The sequence below is a fragment of the Hoplias malabaricus genome, chromosome 6 (genome assembly GCF_029633855.1).
Source record: "Hoplias malabaricus isolate fHopMal1 chromosome 6, fHopMal1.hap1, whole genome shotgun sequence".
Lineage (NCBI taxonomy): Eukaryota > Metazoa > Chordata > Actinopteri > Characiformes > Erythrinidae > Hoplias > Hoplias malabaricus.
This window is the reverse complement of record NC_089805.1, coordinates 32,469,565-32,494,723: the sequence shown is the minus strand read 5'-3', so window position 1 is coordinate 32,494,723 and position 25,159 is coordinate 32,469,565. Positions and strand designations below refer to the sequence as shown.

Here is a 25,159-nt window from a genome sequence, read left to right as displayed (position 1 = left end):
TTCACTGAGTACCCCCCGTATTGTGAGTGTCAGCCTATTGTGACTGTGTCGGGGATACTTACATGAATTTGTGCTACAAGCAAATCAGACTTGTCGTATTGCCAGGCGTGATATCGTTCCTGTAAGAACATAAAACTCAAAAAAGTGCATCGTTTGAAAGGCGGCCGCCGATACAGTTTGCCCCACTGTCATTCTCTAAAACATATAGTGTTTTGGAGCTGTCAGAAAGCTAGCCAGATTCACAGATGCATGCAGTCTGTAAATGACCCCTCTCAGTCTCCACACAGATCTGTCTGACAGACACATCATGCCAGTAAACTGGCAGCACTGAATCACAGGGGGTCCGACCGACATGTGGTTACCTCCACAGCCCAGCACACTCACCCACTCTAATATCAGCCAGGTTAGGGCCAGATATCATATTGACAAATATCCCTGCCAGGGCAACTGTGGGCACTTTCGGTGCACAAAGACCACATTTCCAGCTCATAATAATCATTTGCATGTGAATAGAATAGCATCTTTACAATGCTACAGCAAAACACTCTTATTCCCATACTATTAATGCGCTGGCCGACATTCATAGAGCAATTGCTACACGTTATACTTCAAAGGCCCCTATCAGCAGTAAATTTAATTGTTAATATTATGATAAAACAATTAGCTTGTGTTCACAATGCGAGAAAAATTCCCATCCACTGATTCTCAATTAACCTCTTTGTGAGAGTGAAACCTTCAGAGGCATCTGTCGTTTTTGGGTTCAGATGCAAGTAAGTAAATAAGATGAAGGTGTGCAAGGAGATGGGGGGTGGGGGTGGGGGTGGGGTGGGGTGGGTGAGTGAAGAAAAGACTAAAATGACAGGGAGTTTAGCGCTGAATCCTTTTTGCAGACCACTGACACATGAATGAGGGGAGAGAGCCGGGGAGCAGGAAAAAAAGTAGACAACCAATTTAGGAGTAATGCAACTAAAAACAGACAAGTGTAATTTCATCCATCTGGACAGATGTGTAAAAGTGCTCCTCAGAACATTCCCTATGATTCCCCCTGATTGATCTTCCCCCGGACTGAAACACCTATTATTAGCCACGAGCCTAATAGCACCAGGATGGCTTGCTGCTCTCCCAGAGGCCAATTCTCCGGTCATTTCTCACTCACTGCAGCTGTAGAAACCAACCAGCAGTGGGGGGGAAGGGACGGGGGGTGGTGGGGGAACATGGATGGACGTCACCGTCGGGGAGACGGGTGGGTGGGTGTGGGTGATGAAGCCATCATATTCAATCTCCTGGCAGGCGCAATGGCATTGTTTCGTCTCGGCTTCTCCTTCCTATGAACAGTTACAAGGTGTAAATACTTTGTTATTAAAAGCCATAGGTCCGTGTTTTTATTTGCTAATGGAGAGAAAGCATGGTCTGTCTTGGTTAAAAGATGGACAGGCCGCTGGGGCAGACTGTAATAGAACAGAAGGTGTTATAGAATAGAAGATGATAAAAGATCTGTGGGGTCTCTTTCATGCATCTGTTTCATCTCTGGACTCAGATGAGCAGACTTTCTGTGCTTTAAGACACGACTGTAATTAGTTAAAAATACAAGCTGTGATGTGTCAGAACATGATCGATTCTGAGCACGTTCCTGAATAGGATGGTTGAAGGTTCTCCGTGTTGATATTTTTGGAGATCGTGTTGGAACGCCATGTGTTTTTTGAAGTTACAAGAAATTAACAAAGTCGTTCAGAGTGAGAGGTTTGATGAGAAATGCTGCACTGTAGTGAAACCTGCTCAGAATTTCACACAGTGACAGGAGCCAGATGGCTATAAAGTGTCTAATGCTTCTAAAAAGTACCTCCGAGAAAATGTTCCTGTTATGAACGTTACATATGAAACTCAGAGGACGTATGTGGAATTTTCTAGTTGTTTTGGGAAGTAAATAAAATGGCTACATTTGTGTTGCAGACATTTCTACACCTGGTTCCCATCTCCACCGCTGTTACAAAGAAGTCGGTAAGATTTTCTGCAATGCGCCATTTCACTTCAAAACACTCGAAACGACTTTGCTTATATTCAGTGATTATCCAGAAATTTAGAAAAATTGTTGGAGTTGTTCTTCAGCAAAAAGGCAAACTAAACAATGGCTGTTTAAGGAAGTAAACCATGTTCTTTAATTATCTTCGAGTTGCTCTTTAAAAGAACAGGTGAGGATCCTCTATAGGACTGTACACCAATACACATTTAACTGGAGACCAAAACAGTGTAGACCAGAGTGGGATCATGTTTTGGCCTTTTATGTTGATTCTTGGAAAAATGGGCAACCAGTCAAAGAATGCATGTGGTCTAGTGACTGACAGCTCCCGCCCACTCCATGGCACTGCAGCCACATGTCCACAGTCTGTTGTGATCAGATCAAATCTCATTCGATCTCATTAGACCTGCGCAATCCTTCTTCTGCTCTCCAACACAACTTCTCCTTCCAGCACTATACCTCCACGTCCCTCTTAAGCTAAATCCCTCAAAGCACATGCAAATACAACATTACTCCAGATATAAAAGCGGGAAATGTGATTTTGTGATCACCCTGAAGCAGAGTGGCCTGATTAACATGCGCGCAAAACCACTTGTTGTTTGTTAGCTACTGCAAGACGCATCTTGGAAAATGGCTTTGCCTTGTTTTCATTATTTCTATGAACACCCTCTCCTTGTATTGATTGAATAAGCTCTTTGGTGGATGCATTTCCAAGGGCAGTTATCAGTATGATTGCCGGCTGCTGTTTTGGTAAAATGGACACTGTCTAAAACCCTTGAATTGAAATGATATTTAAGGCTAATGAAAATAAGTGCTTTGGGACTTTTGTCTGAAAAGCACTAATAAATGTGAAATGATATGGCTGATAATGCTTATCTCCTCCAATGACCACATAAATTATATTATCTCATTTGGGTTCTTTTTTTTTTTAATTTCCCACATTTAAATCATGGGAAATTATCACATAATGTTTGAAAATGAAGACGTCCCAGCTCTTTATTACATGCAGTATTTTGTAATAGCTGACTCACTGGTCAATATTAGATACAATACAAACTGACTCACTGACTCCATTCCTCTTTCTTACTATGCACATATATATTTCTGTTATTGTTGTTGTTATCATTGTTGTTTTCTGAATAATAATTACAGTTATTTGCAGTGATTACCTATTAGTTCCACCGTGTTGTTTAGTCATAGTTAAATTGTAAACTCTACATTTTTTATCAGTTTACTGTCTCTGTTTAAATTGTAAACAATAATACAGAGACAGTCTAAGCTGCTAACGTTTTGCAATAAATAATGAAAACAAATGTATGAAACACAGACGCTTACAGGTTATGTATTACCGAGATACAGATTTAAGGTTTTGAATGTTATGTATAGTTAAACCTTAGTAGCAGTTATGTGTATTATGTGTGTTGTCTGTTTGTGTGTGTGTGTGTGTGTGTGTGTGATGCTGAGGTCATGGGGAGGTGTGTGATCGCCGCTGTGGAGTGTGGAGTGAACAGGAGCGGTGATCAGGAGGATCTGCAGCAGGTGTGACTTGTTTTTTTTCCGCGCGCTTTTCCGCCTGATCGAGCTCACCGTTCTTGAGTTTCAGGCTCCTCATTGTTCCGGTCTCTGTATTGTTTCTGCCCTTTCTCTCAGCGCACGCGGAGCAGGGACACGTCTTGTTCAGTCACACGCAACTCCAGTCCAGCACATACCTGAATAGCTCTGAGTTTACCTGCCTCAGCACACGATAACTGACTACGACTTCACCACAGTAACCAACATCACATCACTATAACTACGCTCTTACACTTTGGATTAAACTATGAGTTTGAATTACATTCGCTGCCCGCCCTGATGTAATCAGACTTGTTTACGGCACTGTCCCTGAGGAAATTCCTAATATTTTGTATCTCTATCTGGTTTCCAAATCAAATAAAAATCACAATTTGTTGATTTATTTCTTGGGTGGTTTTATTTATATATTTTCTTATATATTTATTTATATATTCAACTGGACAATGTCCACTGGAACTGGTGGCTTGGGCGTTAGTACAGAAATGTGTAGGTTCCAGTAGAGTCTTAGCAGGGCGGCTATTACTTTGGTCCGGTGGAAAATTTCGGTTGGTGCTATTTTTTTCGGTCTTTTCTCTTCCTCTCGGTGTGGAGTGGAGGATGGTGATGACTGGAGAAGGAGAGCCCCGCGCGTGAGGTGATGTGAGGTGTGTTCTTCATTCACAGAGCGAAGCACCTGCACAAACTCTCACATGCAAAACCATTTCCTGCAGCACCGAGTCTTCACTCAGTATCAGTTCAGAACAGAGCTACAGAACAGCAGCACTTCCTCACAGCAGCATTCACAGAGGAAACCGCTAACATTCCTCACCAGCCTCCTGCAACCACCAACACAATCCATCTACTACCTACGAATAATAATAATATTAATAATAATAATAATAATAATAATAATAATATTAATAAAAATAATAACAATATTAATAGTAATAACAGTAATAATAATAATAGTAATAATAACAATAATAACAACAATAATTATTATAATTATAATAATAACAATTTATTATTATTATTATTATTATTATTATGTTGTTGTTGTTGTTGTTGTATTTTTAGTACTTTATATAATAAAAATAATAGTAATTGTGTATTTAATAGTAACCATCGAAATTAATAATACTAATAAATTAATATTCTACTAAAATTATAATTAATAGTAATAATACACATAATCATAATACATATTGTTATTATGTTTGTTATTATTATTATGTTTTATAATGGTGTATTTTTTGTTGTGATTCTTGTTGTAGTTGTAGTTGTAGTTTTATAAAAAGGCTAGTAGCGATATTGTTGTTCTTTTGTTGCTTATGATGGTGGTGTTGGTTGTGGTGGTAATATTATCGTAACATTAGGCCATTTATTACCACTAATGCTATTAATAATGTGAATTAATGCTACACCATATATTAATACTATTAATTAATGTAAACATGTTGCATTTCAGAAATGCTGTGGTGAACTTTACGATCCATGGACACGATATCAACAACAACAACAAAAATATAAATAATAATTGTAATAATAATAATAATAATAATAGCAGTCATTATCAGCTTTATCTAAAAAACGACGCAGCATTATTCCGTTGGTTGGCTGAGGACGCTCATGTGTAACGTGATAACTCTTCATATAACTATTTTTGTTGCTTTATCAGGACCCCGCCCCCACTCGTAAATATTGTTGTTGATGTTTTTGTTGTGTGATGTCCGCGTGTTTACCGGAGCCGCTTCGTTCGGCCAGCGCGCTGCAAATAACAATAAAGCGCGCGCGCGCGTGTGTGTGTGCTGACATGCAAACCCGCTATTCACACGAGCGCCTTTCAATCTGTCAAAACACACTGCAGCCTGACTGACTAACTCCTCTAAGGGCCATTACACCGGCCCTGCGATTATTACACACACACACACACACACACACACACACACACAGATCAGATATTACACTCTTACGTATGCAGTGTTTATGTTTGTGTTTGTTGGGGTTGATCACATGTATAGATTAGAGCGGGTCTGGGCTGTGGACACTGATGAGGTTCATCATGTTCCACACATGAGAAAAGCCCTCAGAGTTAGGACTGAACCAGTGCTTAATTACTCCTCCGTACAGTGATGAGGCTGATCGTGTTGCTCCGCGCTGAAATAAACCCTCGTGATGCGCATCAAGACTTTCCTCCATGTTCGCCCTGCTCTGGGACCTAGTAGAGCTTCGGAGCGGAAGGCAAAGGGAAAAAATAGGCTACAACATAAAAATCGGTGGATTCAGGTTCCAGATAAAAACGCCCCCCCCCCCCCCCTTCCCCCTCCCCGGGCCTTTTGTTTACCGCGGGATTTTTTTCATTTTACTAATTCATTTCAATGGCTTTCAAACTGGAAAATGGAAATGTTGCTCTTGCCCTCTATTTGAGCAGCCGCGTCCTGGCAACAGAGCAATTTTCTATCATCACGGATAAACGGCATCGAGCAGTACAGTGGGCTAAAAAAGCCTATGATTGCTAGCCTTCCTGTCTGTCATCTCTCCACCAAATCCTCTCTCCTCCAGACCCGAGCTGCTGCTCTCACCGCTAATAATGTCTTCTATTAAGTCCAAAAAGAAACCCGAGGAAAAAAAAAATCTCACTATCCTCATTTGTTCAACACTCTCCAAAAGATAAAAGATGTTTCAGCGGACTCGCCTCGTTTCTGGAGGCCGAATGAACCCGCGAGGTGCGCGCCATTTTACTCCGAGCATAATGAACCTAATGCGGGTTCTACTTCTTTTCATCTGAGATCATTAAACTGAGGCGAAACAGGTTTATGTGGCAGGACGCGACGAAGAAGGCCGTAGTGCTCTTTATTGTATGAGTATAGTGTATAGTGTGGATACACACACGTGTGTGTGTGTTGCCTTCATATATTTCTTCATTCTTCATATTAATGACACTGTAAGGTAACAGACATGTAACGGGTTCTTTACTAAAATGTGGAGGTACTTCGCTGTATTTAAATTCTTAAAGTTTCAAGGACCTTTTAAAGACCGATGAGGTTCCTCCAAAATTATTTAATAAAGCTTAAACAAACGACGGAAACTTTTGTATGTACCATTAAAGAGTGGGTTTGTGAAAGGCGCCATAGAGATTGAACTTATTATTATTATTATTATTATTATTATTATTATTATTATTATTATTATTATTATTATTAATCAAATCTTCCATCCAAACGTGCAATTTAAAGAAGACACGTATTTTCGATGAAGAATCGTTTAACCAGTTAAAAGCTCTTTCAAACATTCGTATGGTCCTTTGAGTGTTATATAATTTTATATAGAACCATGACATTTACTACAGAACCACTGAGGAACCAATGTTATGCTGTAAGTCAGTAAGATGACTCTGAGTTTTCCCTATTCTTCCTTATTCAAATCCTGCATGTGTTTGCCAATTATGTTCGTAGTGACCATAATAGTCGTGATATAATTACTCAGTTCTGCTGTAATGGTCATCTTCATAGACACTGTATATCTTACACAGCTCAGTAGCCTGGCCATTAATAATCTTTATTAAACAGATTAAGCTTAGGGCCAGTGAGGAACGTTTGGCGGTAAAGACCGGTCCAAGCTGTTCCAGTATTAAAGACTGCTCTTGACCCCGTGTCTGTGCGACAGTGCTGTAAAGTAGCAGAGATTCTGCTGTGTTCTCTGTAAACAAAACACACCTCTAAGGCACGATTTGAAAGTATTAAAAGCTTCACTATGATTTAACCAGGGTGTTAGAGGAGGGAGGAGGGCGCTGACTCGAAGAGTGGGGAGATGCTCTGCTTGCTGTCTGGGTTTGGTGGGGGTGTAGTGGTTATGGTGAATATGATGGGTTTGAGGCTTGCTTTTTTTTCCTGTTGGAATGGGCCTCCAACATACCCTTAATGCACATCATAACAACCCTCCTCATTCAGCCAATCAAACCACCGGATCCACCATCCAGTAAACCCTCAATGACCATTACACTCACCATACCGATCATTCCCATCATAACCAAAGCCAAAACCAGTGAATTCGGTGGTTTGATTGGCTGAATGAGGAGGGTTGTTATGATGTGCATTAAGGGTATGTTGGAGACCCATTCCAACAGGAAAAGAGAGCCTCGTCTTCCTGAATGTGAATACATCAGAATACTACAGAAAAGTTCAATAATACCGCAGTGTTATAATCTTGATTCACTCCTTATTCCCACTTCATAATGTCCAGTCTAAAGTGTTATACTCTGACCTCTTCACTCACACGTTCCCTGTCTGTGATTTGTGTTCATATCAAACGGCTCTGTATCAACTGATCCACACTTTATTGACTCACTCCATGCTGATCAGTGCTAAAACATGTTATTAACCTGACAGCTGTATATCACTTTATCCTTCTGTATACATCCCACAATATGGACAACTCCATCACTTCATCTACTGCATCTGTCCCATCAGCCGTGACAGACACTAACTTTATACACTCCACCACTACTGACCAGTACTATTTAATATATCTGCATCAAAACACCTTTTCACTCCATACACTTCCTACCAGCACTGACTACACACTCCATCGGATCTGACCAGCACTATTCATCTTTATCAGTTCTAACCCTTACTGTTTAACTCTATATATTCAGTCAGTGGGGCGCGTGCACGTTAAAGTCTTTCGGAAAAATAGTAAACATTTCCCACGAGCTGTTTTAACACTCAGTTCTAAACGTAGACTATAATAACACACACACACACACACACAGCACACACACACACATACACACACAGCACACACAGCACACACACACGCGCACACGCGCGCACACACACATGGACATAGAAAGTCAGTATTCATTCTTTTATACAGAGTTATTATTATTAATATTAGTAGTAATAGTAGTAGTAGTATTTTATTTTATTATTTAAAAAATGCTTAATGCATTATTGCTATCATAGCGTTAACAATGCAGCGAAAATAGCAACAACATTTCCGACTGTTACAAATAATAAGAAAACGATACTGGAAATTGAAAACGCATTATTATTATTATTATTATTATTATTATTATTATTATTATTAATAATATTATTATTATTATTATTATTGATTGCTTTCACGTGACTCGGATTAATGCTAATGATGTTTACTGTAAAACAAAATGTAATGTAATTTTATTTCAAAATAAACATTCTGTCGAAATCTCATATTTTTCCTTGTTTTTGTTTCCCCCTGAAGCCGTAGTCGTGGTGTATTTCCTGTGGTAGAGCAGCTGTAGCCCGTTATTCGCCCCTGCGAATTTCTGCAAAATCAGAACTCATAGCTGCGGGCTTTTCCAGAAACCTCTTCCTGTCTGACACATCACACAACGCTGAACACGTCTAAAACACGCTCCTTTCACACCGCACTCACCAGAGACTTCTCTTATCGGCTGCAGAGCTTTGGTTATTATCGTTTCTCGTGGCTGCAGAGTCTCTCTCTCCCAGCGCAGGTGGAGATTAAAGGAAATATATCACACCGCCATGTCTCCACTCATTAACCGTCTACAGCGCCGGGGATAAAGCAGGGCTGAGGGCTGAGTTTGTGCCTCTCTGAGGTGATGATCAATCTCTGTGTGCAGCTCTGGTTTCTCTCTCTGTCCAGAGCTCTAGTCATACAGCTCCCGGAGCGCAGCCAGCCTCAGCTCCTCAGCTCCACGGGCAGCAGCGGGGCCGAGGAATTTCCCCAAAGCCCAACTCCACACAGTACACACGACACAGTAGCCGCCTCGGTCCCTTACCTGCCCCAGAGACGCGGTCAGACCCCGAGCACAGCTCGGACACGGAGAGCAGGAGCTGTCGGCGCTGTCCACGCCGCTGGAGAATGGCGGTCCAGGCCGCGCGCGCACTTTTAAATCCCGCGAAATAAATAACAACCCTGGCAATAATGGCAAGGTACCCAGAAAAAAGCAGAAAATTGAAACTAAACGCTGCATTTAGGCTCCCATTTTTGATAAGAGGATAATTGAGGCGACACTGGCGTATAATTAGCGGATAATTTATGCTATATCCACTTTTATTCCACCTCCGAAAATAAACTTGGGTCCATAATCATTACAGGCGAATTGTTCTTAATTTTATTGAGGCAATTTGAATACAGTGGAGCGGGCAATCAGAACCGGGATTGGGGATATAACTGATTGCTGACTATAATTACTTTCCTTTTTTTCCATCATCACCATTTAAAGCAAATGAACGCCATATTACGAAAGTAAACGTGTTCGCCATAAAAATAAAATAGGAAGTGGAAGGGGAATGGAGAGTGCGTTGGTTAGCTGTAGTGTAGCAGGTATATTTACAGCGTGCTTCTTAATGGGTTAGAGATTGGCCACACCACTAAACTGAAGGTGTAATTTACATATATTTTCAAATGTAACGAGCTCCTGATTGCAGTGGGTTTGTGGTGGTTGTGGTGGTGATGGTGGTGGTGTGTGTGTGGGGGGGGGGGGGGGGTGCACTGTCAGTTAGCGGAACATCCAATATCCAATGACACAACCTTGGATTGTAACTTATTTCATTACGCACTGTAAGTGCAATTATAGCTAATAAGCCTCCGTTCAGAAGCCGGTCGGATGACTGTCATAATCATCGACCTCTGTGTTTAGACTGTGGGTAAAAACAATACAATGACTGAGTCAGCTCCTCCGGCTCGTGAGCACAACTTGCCCGAGTCATTGTGACCGAGCAGCGCACCGTGTGTCCGGCTTTGGTTTTGTTGTGTGTGTGATGAATGTGTGTGAGAGGGGTAGGGAATATCCCACCCCTAGCCCCGGCTGCGGCGGTGGCTGTTAAGGTAGGTTAACTCGCTGTAAAGTCTCAGCTAAGCCCGGAGCTGATGACGTTGGGTTGAATGGCCAATCGGAAGGCGCTGCCCTTTGGAGACAAAACCATTTTACTTGTAGTGTCTGCATCAAGTCTGCAAAGCGGGGACTCAAATTTAACCGAATCCACCTTAAAATCTCTCCACCTTTACTCCAGCCCACCTTCGGCCGTAGCGCGCGCGCAGGAAAAAAACGCTAAGAGGAGCAGGAAAGGAGAAAGCAAAACAAACCGATAAACAAGCAACAACGACTCAACGAAGCGGCGAGAGAGAGTGAGTGAGAGAGAGAGAGAGAGAGAGAGAGAGAGAGAGAGAGAGAGAGAGCGGTTTATGAGGGAGTTATCAGCGGCACTATTTCCGTAAACAAGGAACGCTAAAAACGGGGGGATCGCTGAAGACAGGACCTCGCTGGGACTTGAGGGAGAGTGTGAGGTTTGTGTGTGTGTGTGTGCGTGCGTGCGTGCGTGTGTGCGTGTGTAGGCGAGTGTATTGAACAAGCGTGAGTGTGTACGGGAGACTGTGTGTATATGTGGGGTGGGGGTGGGGGGGTAAAGTGCTCTCGAGGCAGCAAATTTGATGATGACCATGAGCGCGATGGCTGACGGTCTGGAGGCTCAGGACTCGTCCAAATCCGCGTTCATGGAGTTTGGTCAGCAGCAGCAGCAGCAACAGCAGGCGGCCTCTGCGCAGAGTTCTCCGCCGCTGGGCGCTGCGCACTACGCACTGCACTGCCTGCACTCTGGAGCTCATCACCCGCAGCAGCCGCAGCAGCCTCCGCCGCAGCAACAGCACGACGCTGCGCCTTACCCCGGCTCCGGCTCCTACAACCGGCCGCTCGCCTACTCCTACATGAGCCACGCGCACCACAGCCCTTACCTGCACTCGTACCACAGCAACGCAGCCGCCGCGGCGCACAGCAGGCTGGACAGCACAGGTAAGAGCGCCCTCTCCACTTCAACCCCCCCACGAGCTCTACTCTCAGGTCACTACACCGCGTACACGAGTATGATCCCATAGTTTATACTTTATTCAGTTTGATGCATTGCGTCACAATCGGTATCAATGTGCCAAATTATGGGATATTATGTGAAATATGATATAAACAGGTGTGTATGTATAAAAATAAATAAATAAATAAATATAATCCTATGCATTAAATATAATTAAGTATGAATAACCTTACTGTAAAAAAAATTATTAAGATCTTCCATACATTTTTAGAATAATATTATTATACAGTGGGAAATATATTTTAAAAATCACAATAACAATAAGAAGTAATAATATCAGAATCCATTGTGGGTTAATGGTTTATTATTTGAGTGCATTCTAATGGTCATTTAAATGCACAGTTTCTTCTTGGCTTAGTTACAGTGCTCCACGATGGAAAATGGCTCTATGTTGGCATCAGAAAAGGTTGCACTATTGTTAGGAGCAAAGGAAACAGCTCGTATTCTTTCTCTCTTTAGGCGCCAGAACTTTGCAGCTTGCTCCGTCTCGTTATGACGCTGTTTACACAAATCAAATCGGAAGAAGTGCAGCTCCGTGGAGGAGGCTTTAAGGCTGTTTCCGCTGTTGTTTCTCAGCGCAGAGAGAACAGGGCGCAGGGTTTAGTGCTGTCTGTGCATCACTGTCTGCTCTAATGACACACGGGCCGCTCTCCTGAGCTCTAATTATCATCTGATTTTCTGACTGTAATCCAGGCCTTGCTTTCACTTTCCTATAGAAATATCCTTCCATGTATCCTCTTCATTCCTCCTCTCCGACAGAAAGTCTTTGTACTATTAGCTTTATATTTTAAGATCAAATTGATTCATTTGTTTTCTTCCGGTTAATATTCTGGGTGTTTTTTTTCCCTTTTTTTTCTTTTTTAAAGGGATACAAATGTAAGTTTTCTGTTGTTTTGTTTTTTCTTTGCTATTTGGGAAAATTTAAAAATATAATAAATGTATCTTTTGCAAAGGCCGTATTTAATGATTGTTTTTCAGTTTGTAAAATTCCGCAAATTGACAGTTAATTTCACTTTAATAAATATGTCTAACTTTTACATACAGCTGTGCTCATACCACCCTGAGGAAACAGGCCAATGTCTGTTTTAATTTTGCCTTCAAAGGTGTTTAATCTTTGAAACTGCAATATACAACTGACCTCAGCATTGGTTTCCTAAAACGCTCTCTGATTGGAACCATTTGGTGCCCTCCATAGAACCTCTCCATGCATTTTGTCTATGATCAAATGTAGTGGCCAAGGCCAAGACCCAAAGGAACCTTTATTCTTGCAGTAAATGTTAAAGCATTTAGAGAAACACCTCTGGAGAGATTCTCCCACTGACATGCCGCTACCTCCCTCCAGAACAGCAGAAAACAACAGTGATTGAAAACGGAGAGATCCGTTTCAATGGGAAAGGCAAGAAGATCCGCAAACCTCGCACCATCTACTCCAGCTTACAGCTGCAGGCTCTGAACCACCGCTTTCAGCAAACCCAGTATCTCGCCCTGCCAGAGCGCGCAGAACTAGCAGCTTCCCTTGGCCTCACACAGACACAGGTACCACCACACACACACACACACACACATAAACACAAACACACTGCTTAGCGTGCTACCTCACACACACACATATACATACACACTGCTTCAGCAATTATAAAACACACTCAATTACAACCTCACACACACACACTGTTTCACTTATAATCACACATGAACACACACACTGCTTTTTCAGCAATTCTCTCTCTCTCTCTCTCACACACACACACACAGTGCTACAGGCACCACATAACATTCACAACTAACCCTGCTTCAGAAGAACAGCACAGATTGTAATGCTCAGATTCAGGTCATAATATTGTCTACTATTTCGTTGCCACATCATTACATTGGTGTCAGCGGATTACACTCACGAACCAGGCCGTGAATCTGTGCTGTGTAAAAGTCTTAGGGACCTGAGAGAGTAGCATGCATTATTTTGAAGATAAATACAAATAGTATTGAAATATTCACATTCAGTCTGTACCAAGGTGTTTGCTTCAAAAAACACAATAAGGAAGCTTTGTATTGACTCCAATATCGCGCCATGGAAGCTCCATAACACAGGAAATTCTTTTTATAAAAACAAGATATTGCATTTTATTGCGTCATTGTATATTTGAATGTGTACTCATCCCAACGGTTTTCATTTGATGCCTATAGACTTTTGTAAAATTCTCCTGTGTGAATTTGTTTCATTTTCATCTCCAAAAGAGAAGACAGTGTGACTGTAAACTGAAGTCTTTGTTCTGTTATAAGACTTATTTCTGTGTGAAATGCCTTGGTGGAACAGAATGTACTTTCTTTGGAACCGAACCGAATACGGTTTGCACATGAATGAAATAAACGACATCAACACAGTGACTATTCCTTATTTAACTAAAGTTTGGGAAGAAGTATGCTGATGTAATTCATTCATGTGGACTCTAAACAACGCGGTATGTCCTCAGCAGTCAGAGGCCTGTCCTAAGAGAGCCAGAGAAGATACATCCGTGTGTTGAAATGAGTTACACTGATTCATAATTCAAAGTTAATGGAAGTGTGAATATGGAGGTCACATCTGCACATGTGCGGTGATATTAAGAAAGATCTTCGTTTTTCCTCATGTCTTTTCAGGTAAAGATCTGGTTCCAGAACAAGAGGTCCAAATTTAAGAAGCTGTTGAAGCAGGGCAGTAACCCCCACGAGAGCGAGCCTTTGCCGGGTTCCCTCGCGCTCTCCCCGCGCTCTCCACCCATCCCGCCCATATGGGACGTATCCGCGTCCTCCAAAGGTGCAGCAATGTCCGCCGGCAGCTACATGCCTCCGTACTCGCACTGGTACTCCTCCCCTCACCACGACTCCATGCAGAGATAGACTGAGACCCCCATGACAGAGCCCTAGCTGCGCGAGCCCCTGCACTCCCGCCTCAGTGAGAGCAACGGTCACCGGGGGACGCTTCGTTCCTGAGCGCGTTCCTTCTGCTGAAGCTCAAGCAGCAGACACAGCGGAACCGAACTGAGCGAATCCAAGCCACGCGCTACTACCGGATTCTTTATTGCTTTATTAAAAAAAAGAAAAAAAAAAAACAACAAACAAACCAAACACGCGCTGTTGTGGCTGTTGACTTTTGAACCAAAAGCGTTCATCATCAGCGGCGCGTGGCAGCAGCTCGGACACCTTTCACAGACCCGGCAGAACGAAGCAACTCATGTTTCATATTTCAGAAAAAAAAAGCGGGGGAAAAGAAAAGAAAAGAATTGCGGTCTTTGCGTTATGACTTCATGTTTTCGTCATTCAAACGAAAGCAGTTTTCTTGTAAATATCTTGTCCAATTTTAGTTGTAAAATACTTTTTATGTTTTTTGTCATAAATGGAGTAAACCATGGCTTCAAAACAATGCGTGCTTCGTTTTTTTCCCTTCTTCTTAAATTTGGTTATTTTTAAAGGAATGTTGAAATTGTCAGATTTTTAGAATTTTCAGATTCAACGATAAAATCCAGTCTTGAATTTTTACTTACGCTCCGTAGAGTTAGCACACAACAAACACGCAGTTCATACAACGGAAATTCTCTGGCATTTTTCGAAATGGTTTATTTCGAATTTTGAGGTGTTTGAATTTTGTCCGTTTAAAGTGAATATAAGGAAATAACAGAATGCCTTACCCTGTTGGTAAGTTGGTATCTCGGCGGGTTTTTTCCTGTAAAACAGAGCTGCATCTCGTCCATCTCGCCATTCTCTGCCTCAATCATTAGAGTATTGACAAAATGTTTTTCTCCTCTCGCCGCTGTCTTGGATGTGCGAAGTGCTGAATGCCATTCGCCGCAGGATCGATGGCGAACAAAGCCTCCAGCTGCACTCTCCTTCAATATGAAGGAGATATTTGGGACAATTTATGGGTTTTATCCGAGTGAAGGCTCTTTTTTCTATTCTCATAAATGCTGACATAATTAGGGTAATTTTTGATGTAGCCCGCTGATTACAGCGTTTTTACCGTCAAAGATAATTACCTGTAATTTTCCACCACTTTTAATACTGAAAGGCATCTTTATTTGGATTTGAGGTAGCAAAGACGAAACAAAAGGCGAAATTATTCGGTTATTCATGTACAAATTGCCGCGAAGAGGGAACGCTTGGGATATTATGTGAAATGACAATGTTGAATAGGGAGAGGAGAAGCCCCTGCAGCTGCCCCAGCCTCAGAGCTCTAAATGGGGCTTGATTCGCTCGAAACTGCACTTTGGAGACGGATCATCTACATGTTTGCTGGGCATATAGAGTCAGTGTTGGGAACGCTGCTATAGTACAGGCCCTATTGGTCCAGCCACGGTTGACAGGAGTTTACACAAACTGGCACCAAACACGCAAGTGCTGAAGTTTACACAGACGCAGGGAAAAATGGGATTGGGAGACGTGAGACAGCTGAAATGTTTTGATGATACGAGGGAGATAGAGAACCTATCGTGTACGTATACATCTCGTATGCGCGCACACACCACGTGAGGTCACAAGTCAACACATGTAACTTCAGAGTCATAAGTGGTCACATGTGATAGGCCTATGTCATGCCCTGAAAAGTGATGTGATCACGTTTTTTTTTTTCACGTCAAATTCTACGCGTTTTTTGTTCAGACTTATGTGGAGAAAATACATGCGAGATGTCCACAAGTGTAGGTTCACGTGTAGTGGGGGGAGTGGACCGACAGACAGACAGACAGACAAATGTCTGACACCTGACGCATAGACAGACACATAGAAGGACGCAATAGATATCAAGAGAGAAAAGGAAAGAAGGGAGAGAGACAGACAGACAGATGCATTCTCACGACATTTCCAATCTAACACGGCTTTACAAAGACAAAGCTCTTCCAGCATTCGTGCACTTCAATTCCCTCACGTCTCTTGCATTTTCCCAGCGATCGCTGACCACTAAGCCGCTGACCACAACCGCACCGTCCAGCCTGGAGCTTACCTTTTCTTTCCCTTCCTCTTCTTTTCCCTTTCCCCGTTGCCGAGGCTGTGTTTTTGGGCTCGCGCCCCGGTCCTGTGTACCGTGCTGCTTCGGTGTAAGCAGATCCAGGTGTGAAAGTGTTTGCACACCCCAACACCTCTTATATATCGCCTGCAAAAATTAACCGTTATTACTGTCACTGTTTAGTGCTGGGGAGCTGGAGAGAGGGGGGAAAAAACAGCCTTTCTGCAATCAAGAACCAAGCGCATCTTTGCAAATGACAGATAATTGTAAATGTCCAGATTATGATAATGGAAGCCTAATCCTGGTGGAAGTGTAATTATTGTGGAGTGTTACAGTTGAAGCTGTCCAGTAAAGCTAACTGTCATTATTCATACGCCATTTGCAGAGGGAGTCGGGGAGTGCAACATGTTCAGTCGGAATTTAACAAGGCTCTCCATATAATGGCACTGGGAAGTGTGTGTGTGTGTGTATGTGTGTGTGGGGTGTGTGTGTGTGTGTGTGTGCACGCGCGGGAGATAAACACAGATAAACAGCACAATCCTGATTTTAGTGTTATGACTTTCGGATTGGGACTCAACGTTCCAGTGAGCTATCATTTTTGTGCGGTGCTTAATTGTTTATTGTTTACTTATTTACCACTCCGTATACAGTGAGCGCGCGCGCGCCCGTGTGTGTGGCTGGCTCTAATTTGATTGGGGGAACAGAGCATCTCGACGAATCCAACTTGCTGTGGAAGCACTGAAAGTGCCAGGTCGAGGTAAAAGAGGAGCACGTTCGCGCGCGCGGGCCCCGATTCCTGGCTGGCGCGTGTCCGCGGCCCTTCTGTGGCCATAAAATACACCGAGCTCAGCTGAGCAGCACTGACCCGAGCACAGACGCTCAAAGAAATGGAAAAGCGAGTTTGATCCACTGACGTTCTTCTTTCAATCGGCGCTTTATTTTAATAATAGAACTGAAAGGCTGCTGTTTAGCGCCCGTTTCTCACGCTCACTGCTGAAGGCCACAAAGCACAACCGTACAGTCACTCAGACCGAAAATACCCCACCCCACTCTTGGTTGTATTTTTAATTCAGATACAGAACCAGGATAAACGGCACTGTGCTGTCTGAACTACACTGAATTAAATTAAATAGAACTGAGCAGACATCAACTGAATTGAATTAAATTCAATTGGGTTTACCTCAATTAAACCTAATCGTATTCTTTTATTTACTTGAACAGAACGGGATTACGTTTACGTCAATTAAATATAACTTAATTTATTTACGTCGAAAAGAATGGCGTCTTTAAACGATCAAAAATTAGCGCTATTTTAATAAAAAATATTTGCGCCTATTTAATCATTATTTTTTCATACTGTAGAGGTCGATCTATCACAACACTAGAATATCTACAGCATTAATAATTATAATAATAATAAATTCAGAGCCTAGATACATGTACAACGTCATAAGCCCATACACAGTTAAGACTTTGACCCATTTCAAAGCACAGAACCCGTCACTCCAAAGACTGATATTAACGAGACATTTACACAGCAGTCTTTATAGGCCTGGCCTCCACCTGCACGCACAGAAACAGCCAATCAGCTTCCGAGCTCGAGCCCTTTCCTCAGCTCTGGGCTCCACTAAATAATGCAGTACACTCAGAAAACCAGAACAGTGTCCGCGAGAGCACGCTCCTTCGCCCAGTTTTTCCACTCAAAGACACGGCCATTGACTGCGGAGTGGTGAAAGAAACACATGGCTCCAAAGAGTAAATGTAGAGAAAAACACACAATGCCTATATTTATTAGACGTTGCTCTTAATGATGGCACATCCGGGGATGCACAAGTTTTTTGTTTTTTTTTGAGGTGTTGAAATTCAAGGCACCATTGCGAGGGGTCCATGTAAAACATTTAATAAGTCTTCCAAAATGCAATAAATTACATGCACACATTTACACATTATACACGGCTTTCGTTTCTTTTCTATGACTGTCGAATCAAATACATTGCATATTCTTCAGAAGAAAAAAAAATGGTAACATCAGTCCGATACAACAGAGTAGATGAGAGAGAGAGAGGGCTTTCAGTACAACGTTCCTGCTCCGAGCGCCAGTGAGTGCTGTAAGGAGTTGGGGGGCTGCAGGTGGGAGCCGACTGTGGAGGAGGTAGGGTACCAAGACGGGGGGGTTTCCAAAAACGTGGAGCTTTGGGGCTGGTGGGGGGGTCTTTGGGGTGCCTGCGAGTCCCACACTGCTGGAGACTGGGGGGAGTTACACGCCATGGGGTCGCTGGAGCTGGGGCTGTGCTCCGGGGGCAGTTCTCCGGTTTTCATGATCTTCTTCAGCTTCGACCTTTTGTTCTGGAACCAGATCTTTACCTGCAGAGAAGAGCACGAGACGGGTTAGAAACAACGAACAACACACCGACACAACGGGCCCAGATCCCATGAAAACAATTCATCAGTTATATATTTATCACCAGGAAACTATCAGGATAATAGACGAATCACATCGCAGTATCGTAGAGCACAGGGGGCTGAAATAATACTAGAACAATAGTGCTATTCAATGTAATATAGGAACAAATATATATTTAAAATATTTCGCACGTTTTTCATGGAATAATATATATATATATATATATGTTATATAGATGCAATAATATAATAATAATAATCATTAATATTAGTAGTAGTATTAAAATAATTATAGCAAATGAAGATGTTAAACATTCTTATTGATGCCATTTTAATGTTATTATATTATAGAAAGCTGCTGGCTTTGTGCGTGTGTGTGTGTGTGTGTGTGTGAAGAGAATTTAGAGTAATAATAAGTAAAATTTATTTAACACCTCTTCACCAAAATATTCCATCATTTTTTGTAACAAATTAAAAGTCAAAGGTCACGTGTTTTCGTGTTTTCTCTGTTGTAGTGTGTGTGTAGGGTATAATCCGTGGGTCTGTGTGTAGAAGTGTAGTGAAGGTAACAGAGTCAGAGCTCGTGCCGGTGTCGTTACAGTGTTATTTATGTCCAGTGAGGTTTCTGTGTGACTGTTTTATATGTCGTTATTAGCTGTGTGCAGTAAGTAGTGCTAGGTGTTCCGTGCCTGTGTCTGGGTGAGGCCCAGCGAAGCTGCGAGCTCGGCTCTCTCCGGCAGGGCGAGGTACTGTGTGTTCTGGAAGCGCCTCTGCAGCGCGGCGAGCTGGAAGCTCGAGTAAATGGTGCGGGGCTTGCGCACTTTCTTCGGTTTTCCGTTCACCATCCGCACCTCCGGCTCCACCGTCTCTTTCTCTGCCGGAGACAAGACCCACACGGAGAGAGGGTTGAGAACACGCAGTGGAAAGGAAACAAATCCAAAAAATAAATAAAATAAAATAAAATACACGACCACAAACTAAAAAAAAACACTTGTGAGCTTGTGGTGGAAGACCGCTCACTTTCCCTGGAAACAGGCATCGGGACTGCGCTCTAAACCATGTAATAAAGCTCTAAAAACGGCCTGGGCTCAGTGAGAGAGTGGAGCTGTCCTCTCTGTGGGGAGTCTGCACATAAGGAGGTGAAACCGGTACAAAAACACCTTTCGAGTCTTTGCGAAGATACACCGAGGAGAATTTCCTCAACGAGTTCACACTGAACAACTGAAAGAAAAAACCCGACAAAACCTACATCGATATAATAATAATAATAATAATAATAATAATAATAATAATCCTTAAAACAGGAAGCAATATTTACGTCATATAAATAACCTCTGAAAATCTACTGCTTTGACTACACCTCGGTTTCACACGAAGGAGACAAAAAAATCCTAAACCAAAACAGTTCTTCACAAAAGTCAATATAAAGAGTGGGAATCATTGTAATATTTCTGTATTAGTGCACTTTTATTATTTTTAATTTCGAGATAAATCAATTTAGTCGAATGTTCAAGGGGGAAGATAGTAATAATAATAATAATAATGATAATAATAATAATGAAGATCGGTCGGTGGTGATGATAATAAGGCTGGATGAATGTAATGAGTGTTACCTTGTGGACTGGGCTGTGACTGGACTCCTCTGTAAGTTCCGTACTGGTGGTGGTAGGCTGCGGAGCTGTAGGAGCTGTAGTCGGGGTAATTCTTGGCCGAGTAATTTCCAGCCGCTGACGCGTTGACTCCGTGGTACTGATAGGGGTAAGTGTTGAGTGAGTTCAGGGGTTTCCCGTAAGAGCCAGAGTTGGGGGAGCAGTATCCATGGTGGCTGTAGAAGCCCGGGTCCGTGGCGGAGGACTCGGGCAGTGTAGGAGACTCCTGAGGCGGCTGCTGCATGGCGGAGAGCTGGAAGGCGCTCTGAAAATCTGCCGCTTTCGAGCTGGGAATCCGTCTGTCGAATACTCCAGTCATAGTGTGTGTGTGTGCGTGTGTGTGTGTGTGTGCAGTAGGCGGCTGAAGCTTTGTGTAGGGTCTGTCTGAGGCTCACACTCGCATGATGTGTTCTCTCTCTGCTCCTGAACACACTGCTGAAAGCCCTGCAGCAAACACTTGGTTAAATCGTGCAGCGCGCCGTTACGCACTGCAGGGAGGATCCAGCTCCATTGGCCACGGCGCGCAACACAGCTACTCCCCAATGCACTGAGCAAAACACTGAAAACACTCAGCAACTTTACAGCAGCGCCTTCAATAACAGCAACACACTGGACAAGCTGAGAGATAAACAATAATATAAATAAAAACAACAAACAACTTTTAAACAGGAATACAGGTTTTCGTAAGAATACATTCACATGTCAACAAAAACATAGTCACCATACCCCTTTAAATCACATCTACACCACACAAAACTCATATCAAATTCACAAATTTCTATTTTCAAGAAGTTACAGTAAATTACACGTCTTTAATCGTAATTTACATCCAGTGGGTATATTAATACCTTACAATTAATGAATCTACACAACAGCAAAAAATATCCTCACGTTTAGGAAAAGGCATTTGTAACAGATGAAATATCTAAATATATATTAAACTCGAATGAACATAGCGACAATGCTAAAGACTTCATATAAAGCGCCAGACAGCAAGCCATGTTGTACAGACGGTAAAATGGTGCCACCATGTGGTGGAAAAATAAACCTCTGTTTTACGTCTTTTGCTTACGACAAAAAAAAAAAAACGCCACGGAGGAATGGTCTTAGTGGCTTATCTTTAATCAGAGCCGTGTTTAAATTAAATTCATTTTTTAAACTGATACAACTTTAAAATGCACCCTCCACTCTTGATTCAATTAAGACCACCTTTTGAAATCTATATTTTGTGTGACGTAAACAGAATCACCTTCTTTATTAATTCAGTCATTAATGTAATCATGCGGACAGCAGCGTAGCCACGCCCACTCACACTAACGAGTAGAAACTCAGCCCAGACCGCTTTTTAAAAGAGGCACAGGCACAGGCCATGACAGCCAATCAGAGAAGACCTTATTTACAGAACAAAAACGAGTGTGTAGTTCAAAGGGATACTGGGAGTCACGTACACACACACACACACACACATCTATCTATTTAAAGGGGACCTGCTTAGGGAGGAAAATATAAACTATGTGGGTTTATGACAGCGCTCAGAGTTGAAATGAATAACAGAAAGTAACGAAGCGAAGGTACCGTTTACTGTTTGTTTATTTTTAATTGTTTATTTATTTTTTAGTTTTGTAATTTAAATCTCCGTGAGTTCTACATGTGTTTATTTATAATCGTAGCGACCGCTGAAACTCATTAATTGAAGCTGTTGTGTTGAATTTATGGTATTTCCACTCTTTTTCCACTCAACTGACTCAGCTCACCAGAAGATCCGACTCGCAATCGGTTATAATTAGGCTACAGAACTCCTTCCAAGAAAAAGAAATCAACATGTGATAGACTCTAGTAGAGAGTTATGATCATTTGAACACAGCTGATTTAAATGAAATGCCAAGACACGAAAAACCCTGACTAAAGTCACCTGACAGCCTTACACAAAAGACTGAGAAGATGGCAGGCTATTAGCCTTATGGCAGCACATTTGTTTAAGAAAGACCGGATGACGCTGCTCTATTTAGCTGAACGTCCATTATTTAGCATAAACACTCAGAACATTCTAATCTCTGTACAAGGCACCACACACCTGGCTTCTCACAATAGCCCAGCCTTCTCACTCTCACAAAGGCACATACAGAACAGGCACAAAGCATGTGGAAAACCTGTTAATGGCACATACCCCTCTCCAAGAGCCCAATGTCCCAATGGCTCGAGCTTAATCTAGGGCAGTTTTCCGTCAATGACCTCAAGTGCATCAAAGACGATGGATTTTCATGTTCAACACTGTCACCTCCACTCTGTATATCAATATTAAGGAGCTCTGCGCTTCCCCTAAATCTAACTTTTCCAGATGAACTGTGAAGCATTGCTCTGTGCACTGCTCTTCTCAGCTTTCTTATGGTTGGCTCCTACTTCTTTGCATTACTAAACCAGGCAGCATTCCTGTCTGTAACAGTAACATGGCAGAGTGTCGGCTCTCCATAGTTTATAACCATGGTGTGAGCACCACTGAGCTCACTGCTGTGGTCCTAAACGCTAATTGCACAGGGCCAGCGAGCTCCATCAGGCTCTGTTGAGAGGGTCTAAAAAACCTTATAACTCAGGTTTCTGATAACTGTTCTATATTTCTCATAGTAACATTGTCAGTGCATTTTTCCTGATCCACATCATCAATCATTTTTAGTCTGTTACAAAATATGGACATTACTGTGGCCACAACAGAGACACTTAAAAAACTAGATATCATAATTTAATCTATGTCATCCATTTTGTTTTCATATTTCAGCATAATTACATGATAATTTACTTATGTCATAGTTTCGTTTCCAAAACTACAATGATGCAAAACATAACTACAAGCATTACACAAACATAATAAATATCAGACAATCACAATAACATTCAGAATGCAGTTTAATCAAAAATTATTTTACAAAAAGGGTATTCACGTTTATACACATTACACACAAACACAAACATACACTCTTTACAACAGTTAAGCTCCATCCACTCACATTGAAGTTAAGAACAAATTTTAAACACAGAGCACAACAAACAGGAGTCAGTCAGAACAAAGTTCATTTATTCACACAACAAAAACAGTCTGTTGAATTCTAAGGAACAGTGAGGTTGGAAAAGTAAAGAAATTATAAGATGGTGATTCCGATTCCACTGGGTCTGAGTTCGCCAACGGCTGTGGGGGGAGGGAAACGAGACAATTCACAAGTGATGAACATTGCTTGTATCCCTATAATTGTGCTACAATTGCCATATAAGGAGCACTGTGTAAGATTTAGTGACATGTAGCAGTGAATTGGAAAATCCCTCCCTTCTGGTGTACATGGCTCTCAGAACAATCCCCATCTTCTCTGCACCTCTCCAAGTTTTTAGTGGGGCTCATTCTTTAATTTTTTTTCTACTGCACAGATATAAGTTTGGTGCATGTACTGAGATCAAGGCCGAAAACGCATGTCTCGAGCTGCAGCACCTGCATGGCCCAACATCATCATCTATGAAAATGATCACTGAATTCATGGTCTGTGAGCTTTTGGCAAAAAAATAGACTCTTGAACATAACCATCTAAAAAAGTTTCAAATTTGCACATTATTAGTATTGACGTGTAGAATAGAAACGTTTAAAACATTTTAACTAAAGTAAATGGGTTTTACATTATTGAGAATATGGTTTAAAAACTTTTGTAACATTATTCTAAACTTCTGAATGGTAGGTTAGACCTATACGGGATTATTAATTACGAGATGATAAATGCATTTCAACATGTGGACGACAGGAAAACGGAAAAAAGAAATGCACACATTAAGTCCAGCTACCTCGTAGTATCTACATAACACAACAGCAAGTGAAACTGCCTACAGTTTATTGTTTAGGCAGTTAAAAGGTAGACATACCAAGACATTCATGTGAAATGCGTCTGACTGAACTTACAGTGAGATGCGTTAGCATTTGCTAATTAACCCATTCATGGCACTCGCAGTCACTCAAATTCTCTTTTGTTCAGAGACACACACCTCTATCAACATTTCCCTCAGTTGTAGCTATACAGCACGATGGCAAAAAGACAAAAGTATTTTGTCTATTATAGTCATAGGAGTTTTAGAATCAGAAGAGTCGACTCCCAACACCCTTTTGCCACACTAATACTCGTTTAAAACGTCAAAATAACTTCAGGACCAACGAAAAAGGCAGGCGGGTATTGGAAGAGGAGTGGGACTCGAATGCTCTTTAAAATTACGGAGTTATACGTTCTGTTCAGTAACATTAGCTAACTAGCAAGAATACTGAGCTATCGACCCAGAATCGTCTGTAAATGGGGACTGTGATAGTAGGTATATAGTATACAACATTCGAAAATGTTCTAATATTTATATTTTATAGTCATAATTAATAAATCACTCACCTGAAATCCTGTGAGACTTCAACGCAGCAACGGATCTTCGCCAACTGAAAAAACATTTAATTTCTCTCGTGCCCTCTAGGAGCAGGCTGCAGAGAGGTGGACACAAGGCTGCAGCGGGACCAGTAGAATCTGATTCGCGCAGTTGTCATAACGTACTTCATTGGTTATATCCGCACCAACCCACATAGTTCATAACTGCAACCTTTATCAATAGGTTGATAGAAAGTAGATGCAGGGTTTTATTGCCACCAACCTTAGTGCAACATATTAACAGCATAGTAAAA

The 25,159-nt window shown here is 41.9% G+C and overlaps 2 protein-coding genes across 2 annotated transcripts; one reads left to right on the top strand and one right to left on the bottom strand.

The window, feature by feature from the left end:
• The first annotated feature begins 10,550 nt into the window (after positions 1-10,550).
• Positions 10,551-14,822, top strand: dlx6a (distal-less homeobox 6a). Its single transcript, XM_066675305.1, has 3 exons — positions 10,551-11,366; positions 12,785-12,978; positions 14,080-14,822. Exons 1-3 carry the CDS (start codon positions 11,009-11,011, stop codon positions 14,317-14,319), a joined length of 792 nt encoding a protein of 263 aa, XP_066531402.1. The 5' UTR covers positions 10,551-11,008; the 3' UTR covers positions 14,320-14,822.
• Positions 14,823-18,282: 3,460 nt separating this feature from the next.
• Positions 18,283-20,892, bottom strand: dlx5a (distal-less homeobox 5a). Its single transcript, XM_066675581.1, has 3 exons — positions 20,434-20,892; positions 19,510-19,694; positions 18,283-18,781 (listed from the first exon to the last, which is right to left on the bottom strand). The coding sequence occupies exons 1-3, from the start codon at positions 20,786-20,788 to the stop codon at positions 18,488-18,490; spliced, it is 834 nt and encodes a 277-aa protein (XP_066531678.1). The 5' UTR covers positions 20,789-20,892; the 3' UTR covers positions 18,283-18,487.
• Positions 20,893-25,159: the final 4,267 nt, after the last annotated feature.